This window comes from Corylus avellana, chromosome 3 (assembly GCF_965113065.1).
Source record: "Corylus avellana chromosome 3, dhCorAvel1.hap1.2, whole genome shotgun sequence".
NCBI classification, from domain to species: Eukaryota; Viridiplantae; Streptophyta; class Magnoliopsida; order Fagales; family Betulaceae; genus Corylus; species Corylus avellana.
The window spans coordinates 11,434,561-11,449,727 of NC_142492.1; the positions used below are offsets into that span (position 1 = coordinate 11,434,561).

General features: G+C 35.4%; 1 protein-coding gene across 1 annotated transcript; it reads left to right on the forward strand.

The window, feature by feature from the left end:
* The first annotated feature begins 779 nt into the window (after positions 1-779).
* LOC132174649 (beta-adaptin-like protein B) lies at positions 780-11,903 on the forward strand. The gene is made up of 15 exons (XM_059586286.2): positions 780-924; positions 3,422-3,619; positions 4,062-4,175; positions 4,365-4,615; positions 5,087-5,222; positions 5,351-5,530; positions 5,628-5,720; positions 5,825-6,036; positions 6,142-6,205; positions 6,329-6,508; positions 8,341-8,433; positions 8,851-9,263; positions 9,613-9,802; positions 9,983-10,186; positions 11,284-11,903. Exons 1-15 carry the CDS (start codon positions 838-840, stop codon positions 11,581-11,583), a joined length of 2,715 nt encoding a protein of 904 aa, XP_059442269.2. The 5' UTR covers positions 780-837; the 3' UTR covers positions 11,584-11,903.
* The last annotated feature ends 3,264 nt before the right edge of the window (positions 11,904-15,167 follow it).

Genomic DNA, 15,167 nt, shown 5'->3' on the forward strand with positions numbered 1-15,167 from the left:
ATTTGAAGAGAATTGCACATACGATAGAAGTGTGGTTCATCTTCTTTGGAATAGGATCCTCCTTTTTCCCTCTTCTCTTGGGAGGTGAGATTCTACCAAAACTTTACTATTAATTAGTGACTATTTAAGCATGAGTTTCAATTGTATTTGACTGGTGATGATTGAAAAATAAACAGATTTTGTGTTTGAGATGTGTTTCCTCTTTTCTTTGGTGGTAAGACTTTACCAAAACCCATTGTTGATTAGTGGACTGTGATCAACGTTGATATGAAAACTTGATAGGATGCGAATATTAATGCAACTCCAATCAATCAAAGCTAAGAAACTAATAACCCAAGGGATACAAATCCAGCAAAGTAAATACTATATCTTTTATTCCTTTTATTTTAACACAAACTATTAAATTGATATATGATTATATGTTTTTAACATATGTGATTTTTATATATATTTTTTAAAATACAATTAAGAATCATATACTTTGAAAACGTATATTCATATATTAAAATGGGCCGAAGGAATTTTAGTTTTTAGTTTTTTTTTTTTTTTTGTTTTAAAAAAACTTTGTCCCAACAAGATCTATTAGGCCAGTGAATTATGAACCGGACCAAACCGAGCCCATCATGGCCCAAGTGGCTCACGACATTGACCAAGTGAGTCTACGACCAGCCACCCGGCTCGCATGGGTCAAGCATAGCGGTCCAGTGAGCGGTTCGCCAACCGGCTCGGAGTTAAAGCCAGTGCGATTTAAAACGAAAACATTTTCGTCTTCTTTTTCTTCTTCTTCTTCTCCGTGCTCGGCTCCGAGAGAAAGAAGACGAACACGCACAGAGAGAGATGAGCGGTCACGATTCCAAGTACTTCTCCACCACCAAGAAGGGTGAGATCCCCGAGCTCAAAGAGGAGCTCAATTCTCAGTATAAGGTCTCTCTCTCTCTCTCTCTCTCTCGCTATATATATATATGTGTGTGTGTGTGTGTGTGTGTGTGAGCTGTGATATGCGTCGATTTGGTTTGTGATTTGAGGAAATGCTAACTTTGTGGCCAATTGATGAGAGTTGCGAGCAGATCTGTTGGTTTTCGATTTGATTTGTGGTCTGATTATATCGGATTTGGTGTTGTGTGGTTCTGTAACGTTTTCTGGATTGTGCGGATCGGAATTGTGTTACATCTTTGTGTTTGACGTGGCCGAGGAATCGCTGGAGAAGGATGGAAAATCTGGATTTTCTGACTTTCAGTACGATTTGGAGGTGGCGTGAGTTTTTTTAGTTCGTTGCTTTCTATCTGATCAAGCCGTGCATTGTGGATTGTTCGTGATGGCATTTCCGAGTTTCTGCTTATGGATGAGGCTTTTACGGATTTACATTGGAATTTTTAAGGAGATGAGGGAAAAAATATTGATCTCCTGTTTGATTGTTGTGGAATCGTAGGAAAATAGAAGAGAACGTGGATTTTGCTTTGCTATCACATTAACTATGACCAGTTTTGACGATTATGATTTCCATTTCAGATATTAGGTTCCAGCAATCATCTAGGCATTTGTGGATTTTTTGTAATGTTTTGTTCACAAAATCTAGGTATAATTATGGTATATTGCTTTTGGGGTCTAGTAGTAGATATAGAAACTACCTTTAGGTCGGGGGAGTTCCAATTTAGAGGACAATATGAAGAGATAGGTCATTGTATCTAGTGGAAGGAGTAGAGGTTTATCTTTGCTTTTTTGGGGTTAGGAATAAGTGTCAAAACTACCTTTACTCAAAAGGAGTTCAAATTTATAGCGTGAGTGGAAGAGTTAAGCCATTGAAAATGGAGAATTATTCAGGCTGAAATGTTCTCAAGCAGCGTAGTGCTGGAAGTGAGAGAGGCGTATTATGTCAGAAAACAGAATTATTAGTATCTGAAAGCTCATTTTTAGATGGTTAATTGCCTATTTTAAACAATTTTTTTTGTCTTGACAAGTAAAGTTTGGTGTGGGTCCTTATTAGTAGGGAAAATGGCCAGGCTGAATTTGAACTCTTTTTCCATTTTATTCTAAGATTTTGTTTAAACTGTATCCAGCTTGGAGAAATTTGATGCTATTAGTATGGTAGATGTGTTTTATCTCTTTTTTACTATTTAATGAATATAAATGATAATTGTTTCTACATTACAAGAAGGTTATAATATTTTTGTTAGGCTTATATGTCTTGGCCTTAAGGTTGGAGATGGCTCCAAAGTTAGATTCTGGCATGATCTTTGGTGTGGGGATACGGCCCTTAAGGAAGTCTTTCCATATTTTTTTTTTTTATATTGCTTGCACAAAGGATGCTTCTATTGCGACTCACCTGAAATTTTTTGGAGGTGTCATTAAGTGGAATGTGAACTTTGCTAGAGCAGCTCATGATTGGAAGGTGGAAGCCTTTGCCTCATTCTTCAAGGTGGTGTATTTAGCAAGAATGAGACAGGAAGGGGAGGACAAGTTATAGGGTCCCTTTCAAAAGAGCCGCTCTAGCAAAAGCTTACATTGCCTTGTTCTTCATGGTGTTGTATTTGGTGTGAATGAGATAGGAAGGGTAGGACAAGCTGTGGTGGGTCCCTTCCAAAAGAGGGTTGTTTGGTGTTAGATCCTTCTACAATGTCATGGGTTGCTAGGATGGTTCTTTCCTTGGAAAAGTGTTTGGTGAACTAACATTCCGTTAAGGGTGGCCTTTTTTGGTTGGTCAGCGGCCCTAGGAAGATCTTTACCATGGACAATCTTCCGAAGCGGCGCATCATTGTGGTTGATTGGTGTTGTATGTGTAAAATGAATGAGGTGTCTATGAATCATCTTTTGCTTAATTGCGAGGTTGGTTGTGCCGTTTGGAATGTTCTCTTCAGTTGATTTGGGTTGCCTTGGTTATGCTTAGACGAGTACTCGATATGTAGGCTTGTTGGCAGACTGCTATCAACACTCGGAGTGCTATTGTGTGAAAAATGGTGCCTTCGTTCCTTTTGTGGTGTCTATGGAGGAAAATGAATGATATAAGTTTTGAGGACTTTTACCTTTAGAGGAGATTAAGTCTTTATTTTTCTACACATTGTATTTTGTACAGCTGCTTTTGTTTCTCCTTTGGTGATTAGTTATCATGATTTTCTTTCTTTTTGCCCCTACTAGTTAAGTGGCTTCTTTTGTTTGCTTATTGTGTACCTGGGGGCGCCTTATACTTTCAATGATATCCCGCTTATCAAAAAAAATTGTCATCCCCTTTACTAGATAGTCGTTAATAGCCCTGCAGTATTTGCTTCATAATTGTTAGTCTTCAAGCTCTTTTATTTCTTTTTCAATTTATAAATGTTAAGGCTATGTAATTATTATTTGTTTTTTTTTTTTGGCCTTTTGTGCTTCATCCAAAACTATGTAAAGCATAATCTTTGTTTATTTGTTTTTTTAATGCCTTACACAGGATAAGAGAAAAGATGCTGTTAAGAAGGTGATTGCTGCAATGACTGTTGGGAAGGATGTTTCATCTTTGTTCACGGATGTAGTGAATTGCATGCAAACAGAGAATTTGGAGTTGAAAAAGCTTGTTTATCTGTATCTTATTAATTATGCTAAAAGCCAACCTGACCTAGCAATACTTGCAGTAAATACATTTGTGAAGGTAAGGAGAAGAATTGAATCTTCTGTCTTGCATAGTTTACATTAGTTATTCTTTTAGTATAATTATTGATGTCAGAATTCGAAGGGGGGGTGCAAAACACACGCACACCTACTCAGTGACACAAAAATTAAATATGGGAAAAGAATAGAACTTCCTAGAAGAAGATTGTACTTTTGAAAACTTTAGGGGTATCTCTTAGTAAGACAGAAATGCTATTAGTGGGGAAGAAATGGATGTATGTTTTTTTTTTAAGCATCTCCTGCTTCATTGGGTTTGAAAACTCCTGTCAATACTAGATAATATAACACTTTCTATTCTGTATTATAATTGAACATGTATGTTGATCTCTTTTCCTTTGATTCTGAAACGTAATCTTCAACTTGCTATAATAATGATTTTAGAAATCTCTATATAACTTTTTATTTTATGGGCATTTATGCAGGATTCACAGGACCCAAATCCTTTGATTCGGGCATTGGCTGTACGGACAATGGGATGCATACGTGTTGATAAAATTACAGAATATTTGTGTGATCCTCTTCAGAGATGTCTCAAGGTGATTTAAGGATGACATTGACGTTTTTACCACATCTGCCTATTGTTAATTTTTGACAAGTCATACTGTCATAACTTATTAGCCAATGTTCACTTGCACCATCCTATCCATGTGCCTGGCTCAGTCAGTGTTCTATTCCTTGAATTTTGACCAGCAATTAAGTTTTTCTTTTTAATTATATTTTGACAGGATGATGATCCATATGTTCGCAAGACGGCCGCCATATGTGTTGCAAAACTTTATGACATAAATGCGGAGTTAGTTGAGGACAGAGGTTTCTTGGAATCTCTCAAGGATTTGATATCAGACAATAATCCAATGGTTGTTGCAAATGCTGTGGCAGCTCTTGCAGAGATACAAGAAAATAGCGCCAGACCCATTTTTGAGATCACCAGTCACACACTCTCAAAGCTCCTTACTGCTTTAAATGAATGCACAGAGTATGTATGCTTCTTACTTTTATTGATAATGTGAAAAACCTATTTTTTTTACGACTGGCGAAGTATAAGGTGGGACATCAATTTACTCCAAGGTGCTAGTCTGCAGCAGATGTTATAGTTTTTCTTTAATCAATTTCATCATAGTAATATGCTGCAGAATAGAAACTTTATGAATTTGTTTATATGTCAAAACATCTTAAATTTCTTATTTTGCAGTATCTGGTCCCTAGTTTAGTGACGCCTGTGTATTGATTTACTGAGAATAACATTGGTTGTTATCCTTAGTCCCAAGCTGATAATTCATGTCTATCCTAGGTTTTTGTAGTAGCAGAGTGGTCAGAAGCACTCCGAGCACTTGTCTAGCATCTTTTATATCGTAGACTTAGTTCTATTTTTTTTTTCCTTCATTTTTATGCTGCAATGGCCTTTTTTTTGCTTGTCTAATTTTGGTTGCAATACATACTTTTCCAGGTGGGGTCAAGTTTTTATCTTGGATGCTCTTTCTAGATACAAGGCACCTGATGCTCGTGAAGCTGAAAATATAGTTGAGCGAGTTACTCCAAGACTGCAACATGCTAATTGTGCAGTTGTCCTTTCAGCTGTTAAGGTGGCATTTATTTCCACTGATTGATATGTGTTCTTTTTCAATATTGTCGATGGTGTTTTCAACAGTTACCAACTTGTCAGCTATGTTCACTACCCATCGTCTTTACCTTTTCCAATATTGCCTTGCAGATGATCCTCCAACAAATGGAACTTATCACCAGTACTGATGTGGTTCGAAATCTTTGCAAAAAGATGGCTCCACCTCTTGTGACTTTACTTTCTGCAGAACCTGAGATACAATATGTTGCATTGCGAAACATCAATCTTATAGTACAAAGACGGCCTACAATCCTTGCCCATGAAATTAAGGTCAATTCAACCTTATACGTACTTATGCACCTATAGATATACTTGCATCCCATGTTTTAAGGAGTACAAGCTTATGGAATGCTATTGTCTTTTATAGGTGTTTTTCTGTAAGTACAATGATCCAATCTATGTGAAAATGGAGAAATTAGAAATCATGATAAAGCTTGCTTCAGACCGAAATATAGACCAGGTATATTCCTTTTCTAGGAGTGGCTATTTTCAGTTTGTGTTTGCCTTATCTCTAGAATGTCTTCATCAGAGTTTGTGATGCTCCCTGGGTTGACCTTTCTGCAGGTTCTATTGGAATTCAAGGAGTATGCTACAGAAGTAGATGTAGATTTTGTCAGAAAAGCTGTTCGTGCTATTGGTCGTTGTGCCATCAAGCTAGAAAGAGCTGCTGAGCGATGCATTAGTGTTTTGCTCGAACTGATCAAGATTAAAGTTAACTATGTGGTTCAGGAGGCAATTATAGTTATTAAAGATATCTTTAGAAGATACCCTAACACGTAAGTTACTCTTTCTTTCTTGGGAGGGGTGGGTATAGGAGCATCTTACTGAATGATGGTATCTTTCTTCCAAATTTAATTGCAAATCTCTGTTTTCCCTTACAGCTACGAGTCTATCATTGCAACACTCTGTGAGAGCTTAGACACTTTAGATGAGCCAGAAGCTAAGGTAGTGCTAATTCTGGTGTAACAAATACGTTATAAAATTTTTAAGCTTTACGGTAGCAGTTATTCCTAACAAACTAATATTTCTTGTCCCCCCATCCAAAAATAAAATAAAAAAATCCCCCAGGCATCAATGATCTGGATAATTGGTGAATATGCGGAAAGAATTGATAATGCTGATGAGCTTCTTGAAAGTTTCTTGGAGAGTTTTCCTGAAGAGCCTGCACAAGTACAATTGCAATTGTTGACTGCCACTGTTAAACTTTTTCTTAAGAAGCCAACTGAAGGCCCGCAGCAGATGATTCAGGTTCTGCTTTAATACTTTACAAGCATTTGTTTAGATCAATTGTGTGTTCCAGCTTTCTTTTTCCTTCTGTAGTCTTCAAATGGAATTTTAGACTACTGAGTTGATTCAGGTTCTGAGTTGATTGAGGATGATTGTATTTAAAGGATATAGAGTTGATGTAGATGCAATTACTTTTGTGGAAAATCCAGTTGGCTCGTCTGTCAGAGTGTGTCTGGATTGACCAGAAAAAAGGAGGGAAAAAAAGCTCTTTTAAAAGAGGTTGAAGTTTATTGTGTCCTAAGCGAAACATTTTCCTTAAATATTACGATAAATTATTACATTTTGTTGCGGTAAGTTACTGGTTTTGTTGCGGTAAGTTACTGGTCTTGTAGCCTAATGCTATTTTCCTCATTTTCAAGGATGAGATTTGAGGTTTGACCAACTGTAGGTGTGAGATTTGTGGGCAAACAAAATGTTTCCTTCTTTAGCATGAATTTTATGTTTTAAGTTCATTATGCTACTTCTGTTAAAGAATTTCACTGCCTTCATACTCAATTTATTGCACATGCACGTAGCCACATAAACATGACTCTTTGTTAAGGATAGACGTGACTTAGAATATCTTGAGGATAACAAATGCAAAGATTTGTAACCCTTGTGAGTTTTGGGCCAATCATTCTTTGTAGAGGGTAAGTTTTCATGAGATCATATTTCAATTGAAAGCGCATAAATAAATTTGTTGTGTTAGTCGCATTACTCTTCTATTAGGCCGAATGCAAAAATCATATATTTTACGCTGCACTTGAATCTTTTGAAGTCATGAATATTGAAGAACTATGCAAATCCTTGGGCAGTGAGATTATGCCATTTTTCTTTATTTTGAGCCTCAACTTTCTTTGTATGATACATTGTCACTAGTCACCCCATTGAGCCGTATAATTAGACTTTCTTTCTTAAACCCTTTCTCAAGTGTTTCATGAATGAATTTTATCAAATTATCTCAGTGTGGTGGATTAGTGATTCAAAAGAAGATGACCAAAAAAAAAAGGATTGAAAGAGAAGAAAAAAAAAATGTTGATGTTCAAGGGTGGAAGGTATACTATGGAAAAGAAATGAGTGCTTTATTGAAGGAAAATAAGGGGACCAACGAGTATTTCTATGGTTTGTGAAGAAGTATCCAAAATAAGTTATAAGCTTACTTGAAAGACGACATTCACAAAACCAAACAAAGCAATATACAATGATATCAACAACCTGAATCAAATTTTTTCTTTTGAAAGCAAGAACAGCATTTCTTAGTAGCTAATGCTAATGAATCTATGCCTTGCTTGCCGATTGTGTTGTTTGTATATATTCATTTCCTGAGTTTGGCTTAAATATCTGAGTTAATTCATTGTTTCAGTTATTTATTGGTTCGTTATTATTTAGTTTTCATTCAGTGGTTCTGTCATCATATATCGTGTTTGGAGAGAGTGTAGCTTTTCTAGATTGTTCCCTGCATAAGTTTGTTGAGCCAAATACTTGTAAGAAGTCCATATGATCATCCCGGATGCTACATTTATTACCCGTGTGTCCTTTGAGTAGGCAAATCTTAGATTGAATGTGAAACAAGTGCATTGTTAACCATGTTTGAAGCAAATATTATCATGATGGGGATATCATAGTTAAATATCACTATTTCTGCATATGTAGAAAGATAAGAACAGTATTCTGTGCTTGATATGATATTTTTGGCACAAATGGAGCTTATTAAGCGGTGTTTATACTAAACTGCTAACTTTTTTCTTCAACTACGTGTAAACACTATACAGTCTTTGGGCTTGTTTTGAGGCAGTTTTTATGTGTGTTTACAGGTTGTCTTGAATAATGCCACTGTGGAGACTGACAATCCTGATCTACGAGATCGGGCATACATATATTGGCGTCTCTTATCAACTGATCCTGAGGTGTGGTTTTGCAAAACAAACTTTATTATTGTATTGATTTGAGATACAGCTACATTTTTTAGAGTTAAAAAGGGAGGGGGGGGGGAGGTTGCTGGGAGTCCTTATGCTAATGCCACATCTAGCACTTCAATGTCAATCCCCCATTGATTGGATGACCAATCTCAGCTCAACAAAGAATTTATAATGTTGGCTACTCAAACATTATGTAACCATCATGCTTGTGCCTTTCTTGAGGTCTTAAGAATCTAGCCAATTTCAACTTCTGTAGGAAAGACGTGATTGCACTAGGTAGTCAGCCTTGTCTTATTCTTTAGGGTTTTTACAACACTTGTCTGGCTGCACGCATGGATAATGATAGATGACATGCAGACCACAGTATTGAGTTGTACATTAACGGGCTTATGTTTTCTCTCTCAGGCAGCTAAGGATGTTGTCTTGGCTGAGAAGCCTGTTATAAGTGATGATTCAAACCAAATTGATCCAAGTCTTCTGGATGAGCTTCTTGCCAACATTGCTACCCTATCCTCTGTTTATCACAAACCCCCAGAAGCATTTGTAACTCGTGTGAAGACCACAGCCCAGAGAACAGAAGATGATGACTATCCTGAGGGGAGTGAAACAGGATATTCTGAATCACCTTCTCATGCAGCTGAGGGTAGTGCATCATCTCCAACTAGTTCAAGTAATGCTCCATATTCTACTGCAAGGCAACCAGCCCCTGCACCACCTGCACCTGCGCCTGCTGCTCCGGTGCCAGATTTGCTTGGTGATCTGATAGGCCTTGACAATAATGCTATTGTTCCTGTTGATCAGCCAGCTTCTCCCACTAGGTAAGTATGATGTAATGTCTTAGCTGTCTGCTTTGTGTCATAGGACTTGTGATGCCTCTGTTTTTTTTTTTTTTTTTAAGGGGACTAACGTGTGATGAACATTGCAAAATGTTCTTTTATTTCTTGAAGTAATCCAGGAGCTTGTAAATACTTAAGAATTGCTGTATCTTTAAGTGAATAATTACCGCTTTGTTCAATAATTTATAAAATTGTATCTGCATTTACTGATAAACTTGGCATGATATGTTTTGCTTCAAAAGATTCTGATTACTTTGTTGCTAAAATCGGAGCAACTTTAGTGTGCATGTGTTAACTGGCATTTACTGGACTTTTCTGGCCTTTGTTGCAGCCCTCCATTGCCTGTTTTAGTACCAGCATCAACTGGCCAAGGTTTACAAATTAGTGCACAGCTGACACGACAGGATGGTCAAATATTTTACAGTTTATTGTTTGAGAACAACACACAAATTGCACTTGATGGGTTCCTGATTCAGTTTAACAAGAATACGTTTGGTCTTGCGGCTGCTGGACCCTTAACGGTAGTTATTACATTATTTTTCCTATTTCTGGTCATTAATACATGGTTGAGTGGGATTTTCTGCTTTGGGTTGTGGGGCTTACTTCCTAACCCTAGTATGTTTCATGGATGTCTCTTTAAATTCTCATATTGCTGTTTCTCTATTTATTAATTTTTAAATTGTTACCTTTTCATCTATTAGGTTCCGCAATTGCAACCTGGGACATCTGCTACAACTCTTCTGCCTATGGTTATGTTCCAGAATCTTTCTCAAGGCCCCCCAAGCTCACTGTTGCAGGTTGCTGTGAAAAACAGTCAACAGCCAGTGTGGTACTTTAATGATAAAATTTCATTGCATCTGTTCTTCACCGAGGATGGGAGAATGGAGCGTGGAAGCTTCCTTGAGGTAAAAATTTGTGTACTATTTTCTTTATTTTGGAATAATGTGGTGAGTTCCACCTCTGTTAGCAAAAATAAAATAAAAGGAAGAATAAGGAGACAGGGAGTATTAAGCTTCATAGCACTGCTTTGCTTTTCTGTGCTTCTCATTAATTAATTTAGAATGTTATCGAGTTATGCTGTCCATTTAATTTAGGACGGCAGAGTGGACCTCTATAGTCAGAGACATCTTTACAACTAACAGAGTAGAGCATGATAGAAAACTACTCAATTGTAACTGCTGTTCCCACCTATAGCAGTAGTGTAGGCAGCCATTCTTTACTCTCATATATCATGTGTTGCAGTATCCATCTTGACAAGATTAAGGATAGAACAATAGTTGGAGGGAGGAACGTTTTAAGACTGAAGTGTAGGTTGAGAATCTTGGTAGATTCATGAAATAATTTTGCACAAAGCTTGTTGAAATTTATTAACTAATAGTTAAGAATGAATTTTGTCTAGCCTGATGAAACTTTGGCGAGAAGGAAAGGAGGGAAGGTTGGTTGATTAAAGGGAAGGGTGGTTGATTAAGGGGCTTAATGAAATCATTGGCCCAGAAGGTGCAACTACCTTAGGGTTGACAATTTTTGACATGACCTTTAAATCCGACACATACCCAACAAGAAATTAGTGGGTTAGGGTTGAGGGGTTTGATCCGTTTAATTAAATGGGCCAGGTTAGGATTTACCTATATAGTCTTAAACTTGTGCCTTGACACGACTTGTACAACGCTAGAGCTCGTAACCCGACATGAACCCAATATAAAATTAGAGAATTAGGGTTAAGGGGTTTGACTCGTTTAATTAAATTAATTGAATTGGGGTTGACCTATATATCCATACCTCGACAAGACCTGAATATGACACGCGAACACGAATTGCCACCCCTAAACCACCTTAAGAAAACAAACAACTTTGAGCCTGATTCTTTTGTATGAGTGTGAAAAAAGGAATGCTTGGCTTATGAAACATGTTGATTCAGAGAATGTTTTCACATTGCATGTAGATTTTGAGTTTATTGAAGTCTTGATAATGGCATTGAAATCTATACTTCTTCCCATCGTAGACATGGAGGTCCCTTCCTGATTCAAATGAGGTTTCAAAGGAGTTCCCTGGTATTGTGGTGAACAACGCGGAAGCGGCTATAGACCGGCTAGGTGCATCAAATATCTTCTTTATTGCGAAGCGCAAACATGCAAACCAGGATGTATTCTACTTCTCTGCTAAACTCCCTCGAGGGATACCATTTCTGATCGAACTCACAACTGCCGTTGGAACCCTTGGTGTCAAGTGTGCAATCAAGACTCCGGGCGCTGAAATGGCACCTCTTTTCTTCGAAGCTATCGAGACTCTCCTCGCCGGTTGAATCTGTTAAGTGATGTTAATGTGTATAATTTTGTATTTCTTTCTTTTGATTCTTATCTGTAAAATCTATATTAGTTGTTTGAGATTTTGGCTGATCATTTTTTTCTTGTCTTCTCTGCAATTTCCTGTATTGTTAGGTGTCCTGCCACTTGCATTGTTTTTAAATTGTTCAGACTCTTGAGAGATTTTGGTTTCAGGAGTTCTCTGTTTTTGTTAGGATCCAACGTTTGTGGCTTCTTTCTTGTTTTTCTTATTCTTGTCCACACGACACTTGTGATATTGTAACTGGTTACAATTTTGTTTACCTCAAATTATACTTCACTAATGTGCTTGTGAAGGCCTATCTGTCCCGGGCAGCCATGCGCAGAGATCAAAATAAGCCACTCAGGGGGAATCGGAATCTCAATACAAGCATTTTTATATATTTTTTAGAATATTGCAATAATGTTATTTGTATTTAATGCTAACAAAAATTAATGGTTGATAATATTGCAATCAAGGATAGAGTTATGACGTTTTTATAATTATTTTGAGAATCGTTTGACATTTTATAGTCTCTATGGTCCAAACTTTTGCCTTGGTAGAATTTTTTTTTTTTTTTTGTAGAGCCAGAAGAAGTGTATAATGAATTTTTTAGAGGCCAATTAATGTTGCTCGGATCACAACTAAGGCATTACTGAAAGAATAATATTAGACCTACAATTTGTCAATAATTCTTTTACAATTTTTTGACATGTGTTACTGTGATTGGAGAGTGTCCAAAAAATAAATTAGCGGTTGGCGTGACTGCAGTTATATACTGACACTGCAGTTATATACTGACACGTGTCAACAAGTTATAAAATAATTGAAATACTTTATTGAGTCTATAGTTGGACTTGTAAATTAAATTGAAACTATATTGTCTTGGAGAAGTAGAAACGAGATCTCCTAATGTTGTCTCATATGGTAAATGGGTATGCTCTTAACGTTGTTGGCCAAGGTCTAAATCCTTTGAATGACTAATGCTCGAGAGACAACGGTTGAAGTTTACCCATATTTGAGTACAATATAATTGTGTAGAAGTTTACCCATATTTGAGTACAATATAATTGTGTAATTAACTCAGGGCCGGCGCCTAGAGCCCTGATTTCATAAGCCCCAAAAAAAAAATTTCTAAGGCCAAAAAAAAAAAAAAAAAAAAAAATTGTATAAAAATTTAAGACCCTCAACATGCTTAAAAAAATATTATTACTTGTTTATAATATCAAGGCCTTCAACATGCTCCATATTATATATATATACATATATATATAATATGGAGGTCCTAGCATACTTTCTGCAGAACGGCCACAAGGCCCTCAACATGTTTAAAAAAATATATATGTTATTTGTTTATAATAATGTGGCCTTCAACATGCTTTAAAAAAATAATTTTATTTTTTTATAATATTGAGGCCCTCAGCATGCTTTCACTGCACAACGACCACAACTCACAATGCCCACAATATGCTTCCTTAGCTGTACAGTAAAAGATAGAACAATAAAACCACAACTCGGTTTTATTGTTCTATTTTTATATATATAAAAATCGTGTTTGTTTAATTTTTTAATATTTTTAATCAAATATTTCTACTAAAAAATATGCATCTGGATATGAAAAACTTAAAAAAAAAAAAAAAAAAGTAGAAAAGCTTATTGAATCTCAAAGAGGAGCTCTAAATAAATTTGTTATTAGCAATAAACAAAATATAGAAGATAATTTAGGTGAAAAACTTATAAATGAACAAGAAATTCATCAAAAAGAATTAGAAGATAATGAAAATACTATTGATATATCTAAGTCTATTGGTACAAATATTTGAATAGTATCTAACTCTATCCCTTTCCTCATTTGAATAGGGGAAAAAAAAAAAAAAATCTATTGCTACAAATATTTATGACCCAGGCCAATAGAAAAATATTGATGCAAAATTAAGGGATTTATTAGTAGAAAAGGGGACCAATAAGATAGTAATAGAGATTTTCCTAAAGATGAGAACTCTAAGCATTTTTTTAGTACATATTATATACGGAAATTATCAAATGGGGAGAAGCATAATAGAAAATGACTAGTTTATTCAAAAGATTTAGATAGAGTATTTTGGGGAGAATAATGATTTTTAAATAAAAATATAATAACAACAAAATGAATTTCTATTTAACCGTGGGTCTTGTAAGTGATATTCATTATCGCGACTCTCATCTATAATCAGTAGCACGTGAATACATAACTCAAGCATTCCTATGTCTTATTCTTTTTTTTTCTTCGGTTAGGATCAATTATGGGAAAGACCCACCCTTGTTTTTTCATTTTTCTCCTCTCCCGCTTTGAATAAAAAATAAAAATAAATAATAAACAAAAAAATAAAAAAACTCATTGAGCGGGACCCATCATGACTTGAACTCTTTCCATACGTTTCTTTGTACCCTATAAAGTCTCTGTCAAGTCAACGAGTGGGATGAAATAAACGTGTGGTTTCTACTTTCTAGCATTACTCATTCACATTTTGTTTGAATAATGTTACATACTACACTATTCTATTGGGCTGATAGTGTAGTGCCCATCAGTCCCTAAATTTTTTTGTTCTAACTGTATAAATGATTGCCACGTCGTGCACCATTAAATCTATAAAATTTAGGAGAAAATCCACATAACCCTCTCAAACTACCACTCAATTGACAATGTCCCCCTCAAACTTTCAATTGTGACAATGTTCTCCCCAAACTACCAAAAATTGTCAATGCTCCCCCCAATGACGAAATTATCCTTAATAAAATATAAACAAAAATAGTAAAACTTCTGGAAAAAACCTAAAACTTATAAAAAAAAAAAAAAAAATCCAAACTTGGCCAATTTTTTCCTTTTTAAAATCAATTTTATAAGAAAAAAATTAAAAAAAATTTCGATTTTTTTTTATATATAAAAATTGAAAATTTTCCTTTTTTTATTTTATTTTTGTTTTATAATTTTATTTAAATAAAAATTTACGTTTAAAAAAAATTAAATTTTCGCTTAATGAAATGAAATTTTTTGTTTTTTAAAACTAAATAAAAAAAATAGTTTTTTAAAAAAATAAAAAATTTTGTTTAAATTTTTTTTAAAAAAATATTATTTTTAAATTAAAATTTATAGGGATATTTTTGTCTTATTGATAAATCTATAGGGGCATTTTTGTCTTATTGCTAGCCTTGGGGGGGACATTGACAATGTTTTGGTAGTTTGAAGGGGACATTGTCACAATTGAAAGTTTGAGGGGTACATTGTCAATTGAGTGGTAGTTTAAAGGGGGTATGTGGACTTTACCCTAAAATTTAATCTAAATCATAAAATCCTATCCATTCACTTAAACCATAAAGGAGGATCCTATTCCATTATAACTATCCCACCTTTCCATACTTTCCATCGTCGTAAATTAACAAAAATATTAGCAAACGTCATTAAATACGTTTACATATTAGACACAAAGATTTTTACTCTTTACGTCTCTCATGAAGTCTCCAATTCCCTATGCATGTATTTCCCATATACACTTGTTTCAGCTGTGCTTGTCCATGAATCATGAA

Excerpts from the sequence above, each read along its gene's own strand:
- LOC132174649 (XM_059586286.2), top strand. The coding sequence starts at position 838 with ATGAGCGGTCACGATTCCAAGTACTTCTCCACCACCAAGAAGGGTGAG. Across the intron at positions 3,620-4,061 it reads CAGTAAATACATTTGTGAAG|GATTCACAGGACCCAAATCC; the intron begins GTAAGGAGAAGA and ends GCATTTATGCAG. Across the intron at positions 6,037-6,141 it reads TTTAGAAGATACCCTAACAC|CTACGAGTCTATCATTGCAA; the intron begins GTAAGTTACTCT and ends TTTCCCTTACAG.